The sequence below is a fragment of the Myxocyprinus asiaticus genome, chromosome 26, assembly GCF_019703515.2.
Source record: "Myxocyprinus asiaticus isolate MX2 ecotype Aquarium Trade chromosome 26, UBuf_Myxa_2, whole genome shotgun sequence".
NCBI lineage: Eukaryota > Metazoa > Chordata > Actinopteri > Cypriniformes > Catostomidae > Myxocyprinus > Myxocyprinus asiaticus.
In genome coordinates, this window is record NC_059369.1 from 38,151,381 (window position 1) to 38,163,574 (window position 12,194).

At 37.9% G+C, this 12,194-nt stretch overlaps 1 protein-coding gene across 1 annotated transcript in view; it reads right to left on the minus strand.

The window, feature by feature from the left end:
• Window positions 1–11,960, minus strand: part of LOC127416608 (CUGBP Elav-like family member 4) — a 169,790-nt gene extending 157,830 nt beyond the window's left edge. Inside the window, exons 1-2 of the mRNA XM_051656040.1 lie at window positions 11,522–11,960; window positions 7,530–7,612 (exon numbers count right to left, since the gene is read on the minus strand). Coding sequence (XP_051512000.1) covers window positions 7,530–7,612; window positions 11,522–11,747 — 309 coding nt within the window. The 5' untranslated portion in view covers window positions 11,748–11,960. The remainder of the gene's footprint in view (window positions 1–7,529; window positions 7,613–11,521) is intronic.
• Between the last annotated feature and the right edge of the window lie 234 nt (window positions 11,961–12,194).

The following is a 12,194-nucleotide window of genomic DNA, read 5'->3' on the forward strand; positions in this document are numbered from 1 at the left end:
ATCTAACAAATTATTAATTAATTAGCTTAAAAACAAATCGCATAGGATAAGTCATTAGTTGACTGACAAATAACAAGATAATATCACTGTAAAAAAAAAAAATAAAGAAGTTGAAATAGTTTAGCAAAATCATTGGTTTCCACATCTTTTGTGTCTAGAGTTCCGAGTTTCCCACTTATAAATACGAGTTCGCTGTGTCATTTATGTGCTCGGAACTGGTAATTACGATATTTCCGACTCCCCTTGAAGGGCACAAATAATTAGGGCTGCCCCCTAATAGTCGACCAAACGTTAGTTGATGAGAAGAAGTTGTGATTGGTCGATTGGTCGCAGAAAAAAAACTCCACAGGAAACCGACAAATATTATTATTTGTTAGTATTACCACTGGTTGTACTATGGGGTAATTTTTGTTTAGCAGGGTTAGGGTTAAGCCTTCACAATAAAGCAAGACACCTTGATTTCAAACTTTGAACTTTATTTATTTTAACTAAAGATTCAAATGAAACTGGAAAAAAATTAAATGGAATCAAAATGTGTGTTAACTTTTTGAAAGATGGCTTTTCAACAGTTGTGAAGGACAACATCTCTCTGGCAAAGAACCTACTTTTCTTTACTTGCATTCTCTACTGGTCGGGTTATTTCGTTGTCCGGGAAATACATCATGTGTGTGAATAAATTCATTTTGTTCCCTCCTTCACGATATATATATATATATATATATATATATATATATATATATCGCAATATACAATTACATCGGAAACACCGGGCTGAGGGATCAGTGAATATTCTTGCTTTAGTGATTTTGCATTGAAAATTACATTTATTTATTTAAAAAACTAAAAACTTAAATCAAATAAATTTCTAAATTCAAACTGCACACCAAACGAAATGAAAAAGCAATTCAAATAATGAAGTGATCAAAAAACTTGTATATACAAATATATATATATATATACACTACAGGTCAAAAGTTTTGAAACACTTGACTGAAATGTTTTTCATGATCTTAAAAATATTTTGATCTGAAGGGGTATGCTTAAATGTTTGAAATTAGTTTTGTAGACAAAAATATAATTGTGCCAACATATTAATTTATTTCATTATAAAACTAAAATTTAATAAAAAAAAAAGTTTTTGAAATTGATGACTTGGCCAAATGATAAAGAAAAGCAGCCAATAAGTGCCCAACATAGATGGGAACTCCTTCAATACTGTTTAAAAAGCATCCCAGGGTGATACCTCAAGAAGTTGGTTGAGAAAATGTCAAGAGTACATGTCTGCAAATTCTAGGCAAAGGGTGACTACTTTGAAGATGTTAAAATATAACACAGTTTTGATTTATTTTGGATTTTGTTTAGTCACAACATAATTCCCATAATTTTTTGTAATAGTTGTCTATGAGGCCTCAAATTCTTGCAGGTGGTATAGCTGCCCATTCGTCTTGGCAAAATGCCTCCAGGTCATGCAAAGTCTTTGGTCGTCTTGCATGAACCGCACGTTTGAGATCTCCCAGAGTGGCTCGATGATATTAAGGTCAGGAGACTGTGATGGCCACTCCAGAACCTTCACCTTTTTCTGCTGTAACCACTGGAGGGTCAGCTTGGCCTTGTGCATATTGTAACCGGGCTTTTTTGTGGCATTGGCGCAGTAAAGTCTTCTTTCTGGCAATTCGACCATGCAGCTCATTTTGGTTCAAGTATCATCATATTGTGCTCCTTGAAACAACCACACCGTCTTTTTCTAGAGCAGCCTGTATTTCTCCTGAGGTTACCTGTGGGTTTTTCTTTGTATCCCAAACAATTCTTCTGGCAGTTGTGGCTGAAATCTTTCTTGGTCTACCTGACTTTGGCTTGGTATCAAGAGATCCCTGAATTTTCCACTTCTTCATAAGTGATTGAACAGTCCTGAATGGCATTTTCAAGGCTTTGGATATCTTTTTATATCCTTTTTCATCTTTATAAAGTTCCATTACCTTGTTACGCAGGTCTTTTGACAGTTCTTTTCTGCTCCCCATGGCTCAGTATCTAGCCTGCTCAGTGAATCCACATTAGAGCTAACAAACTCATTGACTATTTATATACAGACAGTAATTGCAATTTAAAAAGCCACAGGTGTGGGAAATTAACCTTTAATTGCCATTTAAACCTGTGTGTCACCTTGTGTGTCTGTAACAAGGCCTAACATTCAAGGGTATGTAAACTTTTGATCAGGGCCATTTGGGTAATTTCTGTTATCATTATGATTTAAAAAGGAGCCAAACAACTATGTGATAATAAATGGCTTCATATGATCACTATCCTTAAATAAAAGACAGTTTTTTTTTTTGCATGATCAGTCATATTTTCAAAATCAATGCCAAATTTCTGCCAGGGTATGCAAACTTTTGAGCACAACTGTATACAGTGCATCCAGAAAGTATTCACAGCGCTTCACTTTTTCCACATTTTGTTATGTTACAGCCTTATTCCAAAATGGATTAAATTCATTATTTTCCTCAAAATTCTACAAACAATACCCCGTAATGACAACGTGAAAGAAGTTTGTTTGAAATCTTTGCAAATTTATTAAAAATAAAAAATGTACATAAGTATTCACAGCCTTTGCCATGACACTCAAAATTGAGCTCAGGTGCATCCTGTTTCCACTGATCATCCTTGAGATGTTTCTACAACTTGATTGGAGTCCACCTGTGGTAATTTCAGTTGATTGGACATGATTTGGAAAGGCATACACCTGTCTATATAAGGTCCCACAGTTAACAGTGCATGTCAGAGCACAACCCAAGCCATGAAGTCCAAGGAATTGTCTGTAGAACTCCGAGACAGGATTGATTTGAGGCACAGATCTGGGGAAGGGTACAGAAAAACTTCTGCAGCATTGAAGGTCCCAATGAGCACAGTGGCCTCCATCATCCGTAAATGGAAGAAGTTTGGAACCACCAGGACTCTTCCTAGAGCTGGCCGCCCTGCCAAACTGAGCGATCGGGGGAGAAGGGCCTTAGTCAGGGAGGTGACCAAGAACCCGATGGTCACTCTGACAGAGCTCCAGCATTTCTCTGTGGAGAGAGGAGAACCTTCCAGAAGAACAACCATCTCTGCAGCACTTCACCAGTCAGGCCTGTATGGTAGAGTGGCCAGACGAAAGCCACTCCTCAGTAAAAGGCACATGACAGCCCGCCTGGAGTTTGCCAAAAGGCACCTGAAGGACTCTCAGACCATGAGAAACAAAGATTGAACTATTTGGCCTGAATGGCAAGCATCATGTCTGGAGGAATCCAGGCACCACTCATCACCTGGCCAATACCATCCCTCCAGTGAAGCATGGTGGTGGCAGCATCATGCTGTAGGGATTTTGTTCAGCGGCAGGAACTGGGAGACTAGTCCGGATCGAGGGAAAGATGAATGCAGCAATGTACAGAGACATCCTTAATGAAAACCTGCTCCAGAGCGCTCTGGACCTCAGACTGGGGCGAAGGTCCATCTTCCAACAGGACAACGACCCTAAGCACACAGCCAAGATAACAAAGGAGTGGCTACGGGACAACTCTGTGAATGTCCTTGAGTGGCCCAGCCAGAGCCCAGACTTGAACCCGATTGAACATCTCTGGAGAGATCTGAAAATGGCTGTGCACCGACGCTCCCCATCCAACCTGATGGAGCTTGAGAGGTCCTGCAAAGAACAATGGAAGAAACTGCCCAAAAATAGGTGTGCCAAGCTTTTAGCATCATACTCAAAAAGACTTGAGGCTGTAATTGGTGGCAAAGGTGCTTCAATAAAGTATTGCGCAAAGGCTGAATACTTATGTACATGTGATTTTTTTATTTTTTTATTTTTTTTTTATACATTTGCAAAGATTTCAAACAAACTTCTTTCACATTGTCATTATGGGGTATTGTTTGTAGAATTTTGAGGAAAATAATGAATTTAATCCATTTTGGAATAAGGCTGTAACATAACAAAATGTGGAAAAAGTGAAGCGCTGTGAATACTTTCCGGATGCACTGTACAACTGTCCTAATGCTGTCTTTAAAGATGTGCTGTTTACTGGCAGCTTGTCTTTATTTGAAAGGAAAATCAAGTGGGTTTCGGACAACTTCAAATGAGAGAAGTGGGTGTTTTATTTGAGGAGGTTGTAATGTGAAGTGCAAAGTTTTAGTTTAGTGGTTTTGATTTGTTTCAATGTTCATTTTGAAGTGTGAAACCCTGTAATTCTGATCCTTTTAGATTGTTCCTGATGCTTATAAACTTTGACAGCTTTTGAAATCCTGAAAGCTTACTCTGCTGAAGTATTTATTGCATCATTTAATGCATTTCTGGTCTTTATGTCTGTGGTCACACAGCAGCAGAATTCAGTTGTCAGACCAATTTTAGACTTGTTCTGTGTTATGGAAGATGCCTTCTTTGATATTTACTTTAGTCACTATTACTATGGTTACAGGCATTATTACAGCTATTATGAGAATAAAAAAGGAGCTTGACTTTGGTTATTTGTTCATACAAACACTATACAAGCCACTACTGTGAGCTGTTGTATGAACAGGACATTTCAAAACTCACACCTGTTCGTAAATATACGTAGTTGTCAATACCAAACACTGAATGAGGTATGTAGTTATACAGTATGTTATATTTAATGATATATTTAACTGCATATTTGGTATTTATGTTTTTCTTGTTCTTTCTGTTGTCCTCTTTTATCCTAATTTTGTTTTCCTCAAATTAAATCCAAAGAAGATCAAAAACATTTGTATGTTATCTTCATTTAAAAAATATTGTTGTTGTTTCTACAGCACATAGATATTATCTGTGCATTGTTTAAGATCTGAAAAATTAAGTAAATAATACGGATAAAAAGATGGAGAAAGTAAAGTAAACAAAGAATAATTCTCACATTTGGATCACTGGGATTGTTTTATGTTTGTCGGGGTAGGCTGCCCTCGTGGGTGCTGGACTGTGACAAATTTGACTATTTGGACAAATTGACGGTCACAGGAGGATAATTCGTCCTATGAAAGAACAGTGTGGCCTCTGAGTGCGCACACTAATGTGTTTAGCCTGATATGCGACTCCTGGCATCGCCGTGGTTACCAATGAGGTGATGCTGAACAGACGACCTCGTCTTAGAGCCCTGATGAGGATTTTCATTAAATCAACCAATTAACATTGTGTTGATCTGGAGTCAGTGGGATCACAAACGCCAACTACACAAAACAAACAGCACTGATCATAAATCATTTGAACAATTTTATAAGTATCTCAACTAATGCAGAAACACGTTACATTTTCCACTCCCGCATGGACTCAAACAAGGTCAGAACATGATGCAGTGCTTAATTCAGAACCTAGTATAAAAAGAAGATAAACATTTACTCACCCTCATAGATATTATAAATACTCACATTGTTCCAAGCCCATACAACTTTCTTTCGTCCGTGGAACACAAAAGAAGATGTTAGGCTAAATGCTAGCCTCAGTCACCATTCACTTTCATTAAAAGGAAAAAAACAAAAAGATGCAATGAAAGTGATTGGTGACTGACAATAACATACTGCCTAACATCTCCATTGTGTTTCACAGAAGAAAAAAAATTAATATGGGTACAACATAAAGGTGAATAAATAATTAATTTTAAGTTAACTCTCCCTTAAAAAAGACACTTTCTTTTCAAGCTGCGGTGTTCTCCTGAAGCTCTGAACATGATAATGATTACCCAAGAGATTCATCAGGACTGCAAACACATGATCAGTCTAGCGGAGAGAAAGACAGTCTCCTCTCAAACACAAGTCTTTCCTTTCATTCTCTTTATCACACTATCTCCCTGCAGGTTTGCATAGTTATCGCTCTCCTGAGAGGAGCACACGGGAGCAGAACCTGAGGGATACAGCAGGGGATGTATTATGCTCATTCTATGCATAATACATCTGCCATATGCACAGGAAGAGAACAGCACTCTGTTACAAGCATCTAAAGTTCACAACACAAACCAAAGTGTCCAATTCCAATTTTTTGTTCAAATGCTTTGGCAAGATGGCCTACAAAACTAATTCCTTATAAACATTTGATGGGAAAGTCCACCCAAAAATGAAAATTATCTCATCATTTACTCACCCTTAAGCCATCCCAGATATATATGATTTTCTTTCTTCTGCTGAGCACAAATTAAGCTTTTTAGAAAAATCTCAGCTCTGTAAGTCTGTACAATGCAAGTGAATGGTGATCAGACCTTTGTAGCTCCAAAACTCACATGAAGGTAACATTAAAGTAATCTATATAACTCCATTGTTTAAATCCATATCTTCAGCAGCAATGTAATAGATGTCGGTGAGAAACAGAAAATTTAAGTCCTTTTTTACTCTAAATCTCCACTTAAACTTCAGATGTGAAAGTGAACCTAACAGGCACCACATGTGACTTTAAGATGTAAAAGTGAAAGTGGAGATTTAGAGTAAAAAAGGACTTAAATTTTGATCTGTTTATCACCCACATCTATTATATCGCTACAGAAGATAACCACTGGAGTCTAATGGATTACATCTATGTTTCCTTTATGTGATTTTTGGAGCTACAAAGGTCTGATCACCATTTACTTGCATTGTATGGACCTACAGAGCTGAGATATTCTTCTAAAAATCTTTGTTCTGCTGAAGAAAGAAAGTCATACACATCTGGGATGGCATGAGGGTGAGTAAATGATGAGAGAATTTTCACTTTTGGGTGAACTATCCCTTTAATTAGATATCATATTTTCTTATTAAATGCAATTAGAGCTTTGGATTTAAGGGCCATTCACACCGAATGTGTTTTTGTGCTCATCTTTGCTCTTTTTCCTTTGTTTATCTATGTAAACATGAACTAGACGAACATCTTTGACTGTCAAGTCATTGTTTTTTCCATTGTTTGTTTTTTCCTTTTTTAATAAAAATTCTCCTCCCTGCTCAGTAGGGGGCGATATGTGCAAAGAATGTGAATCGCCAAAAGCAAAAGAAGAAGAATGTGGAAGTGGAAGTGAAAGTAGACATTTATGGTAAAAATGGACTTAAATATTGGTCTGTTTCTCACCTACACCTATCATATCACTTCTGAAGATATGAATTTAACAACTGGAGTCATATGAATTACTTTTATGCTGCCTTTATGTGCTTTTTGGAGCTTCACATTTCTGGCCACCATTCACTCACATTGAATGGACCAAAAGAGCTGAGATGTTCTCCTTTAAAAATTAATTTGTGTCCTGCAGAAGACAGAAAGCCATACACCTCTGTGATTGCATGAGGGTGAGTAAATGATGAGAGAATTCTAATTTTTTACCCTCACAAAACAGGAATAATGAACAGGATACAGGAAGTGATCAGACAGAGCCAGGATCTCTCAGCAGATCATCAATCAGCTTCAAGCAGCACCAGAGCTATTTTGACATTATTAGAGTTATTTAGATTCAGAGTTCAAGATAAAGAGGGACACTGGGAGAAAGAGTAAATAGAAGAAGAAGCAAGAAATAAAATAAGAAAAATAATCAGTCTTTTACCCCAGGTAGAGTCTTTTGTTCATGGAGAGCGCTCTGGGCCTTCAGTGCTGACTCTCTGGCACAGTACGTTAGAAAGGCACATCCTGAAACACACATACACACACACACACACACACAGCAGTCAGAAAAGCCAGTGGAGGATGAGTGATTTGAACAAACCCCTAACCCTAAGTATTCAACTTTTTTTATTAAACAACATTTGTGCTACGGCCATTAATGATACGTCAAATCAAGTGGCTTGTTGAGGAGAGGTGTGCTATATCTATTAAAAATAAAATATATTTTAAAAATAATCCCACAGATTTACATTGGAGGAATCCGAGCCAAATTTGGAGACCAGAATATCATAGATACTTAAGGGTGGGCTCTTTTGACTTGGACGAGTAAGCAACCACCCAGAAAATGTTTGCATTTTTATTTGTTTTACCCTGAAACGATTGTCACATTTGAAACAGAAAATGTTTAAAAGAATTAAACTGTATCCAGAAAGACCTTCCTGACCGTTATGCAAACTACAGCAATCCTAAAAATCATATTAATTGGTCAAATAGCAGAAAAAATCTCCATGCATGCATTTTCGAAAACCTCTACAACCAAAGTGTGACCACAAATTAATTTGAACATGCTTAAACAACAGAAGCTAATGTGCTTTTTTGCCCCATGAGCTGAGGGGAGCGCTGGTAGCGGGTGACCCTGTGAGAGGCAGTTTTGCAGCTGCAAGCAGAATTTCTCATCACCTTACACAAGACATGCTGGCATGCCCTCCTTAAGGACCACACACACAGCACCCACCGGCCAAAGCAGTAGCCAGAAAGCCATGAGAACCCATTATATTAGAAAAGTGGTTCTCGACTGGTTTTGCTTCAGGACCCAGATTTTACATTGGACATCAAGTGGCGACACAACACAAATCCCATTGCTTGCTTTTGAAAAACTTGCCATTATAGTTTGAGTGTTCGGTTTATCCGGAATTTCAATAGTTTCAGCAAATAATTCACTATACAAAACACATTGTGGTCTACATAAACCATGTTTCTCCTTGAAGCAATGAACCTGTATTTAATATAAGTCATCAAAACGAAGCTCACCATTAGCCACAGACAATCTGCACAAAGATATCATCAGTCATTTGAAACAACTCAACATACAGCTCTTTGTACGCAATGAAAATCTCACCACATTTGCAACACAATTTCAAATGCGTGTGAAACATCTGAATTGTTAAAAACTACTAATAACTGATGTACGGTTATGTCACTCTAAAAGATGTCTGAATGTCATTGCATTAGATAACAAAATATCAAAGTATCATTTATTTTAAAGCCAAAATAGCACAAGCACACATTTCAGAGAAGGTTTGTTAGGATTGAAATTATAAAACCAGATATAAGGCAAAAGGTATTTGTGCATGTTCACAGTTAATGTGATTAACTACACCTGCGGTTACACTGCTAGGACACCAGTGTGAACTTGAGGGGAACTGACTTTATACAACAAATAAAAATCACCTTGAAACCACGTGAATTAAAGTCATTGCAAAAATGGCTCAGAAAAGTTAGTTCTGAGAACTAACTCATGTTAGAGATGACACGTGCTTTGATATTTTTTTTTAATCTAATTTGTAATGACATTCTGACATTTTAAAGTGTGACTTAAGGGAACGAATCCTTTAGCGGTTGCCGTATATGAGAGATAAACAATAATTTTATTCATGTCATATGATCAAATGAAATATCATAGCTTCTCATTTAACTAGCATGGAGAGAGGCGTCAGACGGCAGTCATGGCTATAGTATGATAGATCGCCCCTTTCAGTCTGAAGATTTGCCCCCTACAGGGAGCACAGCGCCTTCGCTGGCACATGGGCCGATACTGTGAGAAGTGTGAAGGGGACGGATGCCAACGGCCGGTCAAATACACAAGTACAAATCTACCTGCTGTTTTCCTTTTATTAAAGAACACTTTTTTTCCATTTTCTCCAGGGACATCAACAGTAAAAGCTAAACTATTTACTGTATTATTGATTATATTTTACTATAAATCAATAACTCCCTTTTTTGTTGATATTCTCAGTGGTTCGAGGACACTAAAGAGATCCTTGTGTTTTGTATGTAAGCATACATCAGCACACTCTGTGAGAAGCACATGATTTCCTTCGTGACTCTCAGCGCTCCCTCACCTCTTCAGGCCTATTAATGTAAACTATCAGCTGTATTAATGCACGTCGGATCCACTGGGAACCATCAGCACAAAACCTGCACACTGTGATTACATGGAGAGACAGACAGCACAGTCGGGCATGAAGAGTTAATGAAAGACTGTGAGAAATGTAATGGAAATATTTTGCATTTGTACTTGTAGTCTATATAATGTCTATTTAATGTTGATGCTTGGAACTGCACTGCTAGACAAACAACAAATAGAAAAACTACATTTAAATCACTGATGAAACAGAAGAAAAAAATATGAATCTGTACACACAACAAAGCCAAATTACACACCGCAGTGTATCTTAATAATAACCCCCAGCCAGTTTACAGTGATGTGAATCATACAGAACAGGTATGTGTATTATCATAATGTAAGTAATTCAAAACAAGCATAACGGCATGGGTATATTATTATTATTATATACACCGATCAGTCACAACATTAAAACCACCTGCCTAATATTGTGTAAGTCCCCCTCGTGCCACCAAAACAGTGCCAACCCGTATCCTTCTCACCAAAATTGTACAGAGTGGTTATCTGAGTTACCGTAGACTTTGTCTGTTCGAAGCATTCTGGCCATTCTCTGTTGACCTCTCTCATCAACAAGGCGTTTCCATCCACAGAACTGCCGCTCACTGGATGTTTTTGGCAAATTCCTTAAAAAAGGAATTGTAAATGATTTTTCAGGTAGGCCTGTAAGGAGCTATACCTGATCTGACCCTTAAACAAATACTGTTATTGGAGTAACCTAATATAGTCAGGTTGATTCAGTCATAGGCCTGTTCAATAATGGTTATTGGTTAATTTAGATGTTACCACTTCATGCACATGTTTAGGAGATCTAACCCACTGTTCAACAAAGAAGCCTCTTCTTCTAGTCAAGACTCATTTTACTCAGTATAGGGATTCTTGAGTTGGATACATGTACACTGTAAAAAATGTTTTTTATTTATTTATTTTATTTTTTTATGTTCTTCATGAGGTAACATCCAATTTTATTCAAGTCCAAAATGATTTAATATGACTAAATCAACCTGACAACAAAAGTATTTTTTATGGGTTAGATAAAGTATAAATCCTTGAGGTGGCAATTGCAGGTTACTACTTTTTTCAGTGTACTTTGGAGAGTAAAAAAAGTTCTTCATGTTACATTATACTGTGTGTTCTTCAGATTAGTGTGATTGTTGCCTTAAGGAGCTATCTGCCTGATATCACCCTTAAAAAAATGACTTGTTGGTGTAACCTTTTGCATTCCAGTTGATTGTGTCATATTAAATAATATTGGATTGGAATAAAATCAGTTCATTTAGATTTAGACCACATGAAGCACATTTTTTGGTTACCTGACAAAACATTTTAGACTTATTTATCTTATCCAATCACAGAGGAAATGTTCTTTGAAGCTCTAGTAAACCTGAAACATCTAAATTAACTAGTTTAATTCTAGTCAAAAATATTATTTAACATTATTATTATTATTTTACAGTGTAGCTGCATAATGTAGATGGTTTTCTAAAGAGCCAGTAGAACACAAAAGGGTTCTCTTATTACATCAATCAGAAAAAAAGAAAGAAAAAAAAAAACTTTTGGTAGCTTTATTACTGTATGGTGGCACTGATGCTGGAGTTTTTGGATGCTGGAAAGAAGACAGGCGGATTGAAAAGCAGCATGTGCACATGTGTTGATCACACACGCGCGCGCTCACACTCGCAAAAATAAATTAATTACACCATATGAAGAGAAGAAATCACAAGAAATCAAAAGTCCACCAGCACACCGACCTTTATGCATCCCGGTGAATCGGTCTTTGAGCACAGTCAGCTCGTAGATCTTGCCGAATTCCTCGAAGAGCGGCTTGAGGTCTTTCTCCTCCAGGTTGCGAGGGATCTGACCGATGAACAGCTTGATGGCGTCGTGATCTTTCATGGGGATCGCGCTGTTGAGTCCGTTCATTCTGCCGGAGCTGTTCGCGGTGCTGAAGCCATTCTCCGCCGTGATAGTGGCCATCTTTCTCCCTCCCGCGCGCTCTGAGTCTCGCGCTCTCTATCATCCACTCCTCTCTCTCTCTCTCTCTCTCTCTCTATCTCTCTCTCTCTCTCTCTCTCTTTCCTCTTTATTTTATTTCTCTCCTCCCTCAGTCTCACTCTCACTTTCTCGCTTTCACTCGTGTTTTCTCCTCAGGAATCTTTCACTTCTCATTCCTCTCTCCATCTGTCTCACACTCCGTGTGTCATCTGCCACTCTGACTCGTGACGTCAACGCGCGGATTTTGACTAGACCCGCGACTCATTTGCATAATAAGCCCGGTGTGGCCAATCACGGGGCGGCGTGAGCAAAGAGACCTCTGTGGTGGGCGGAGCGAGAATATAAACATTTGTATGGAGGGCAGAGGGGTGTGGGGGGCCAAACGTACACAAATGATCTCAAAACAGAACTTTTACAATCAGCTGCATG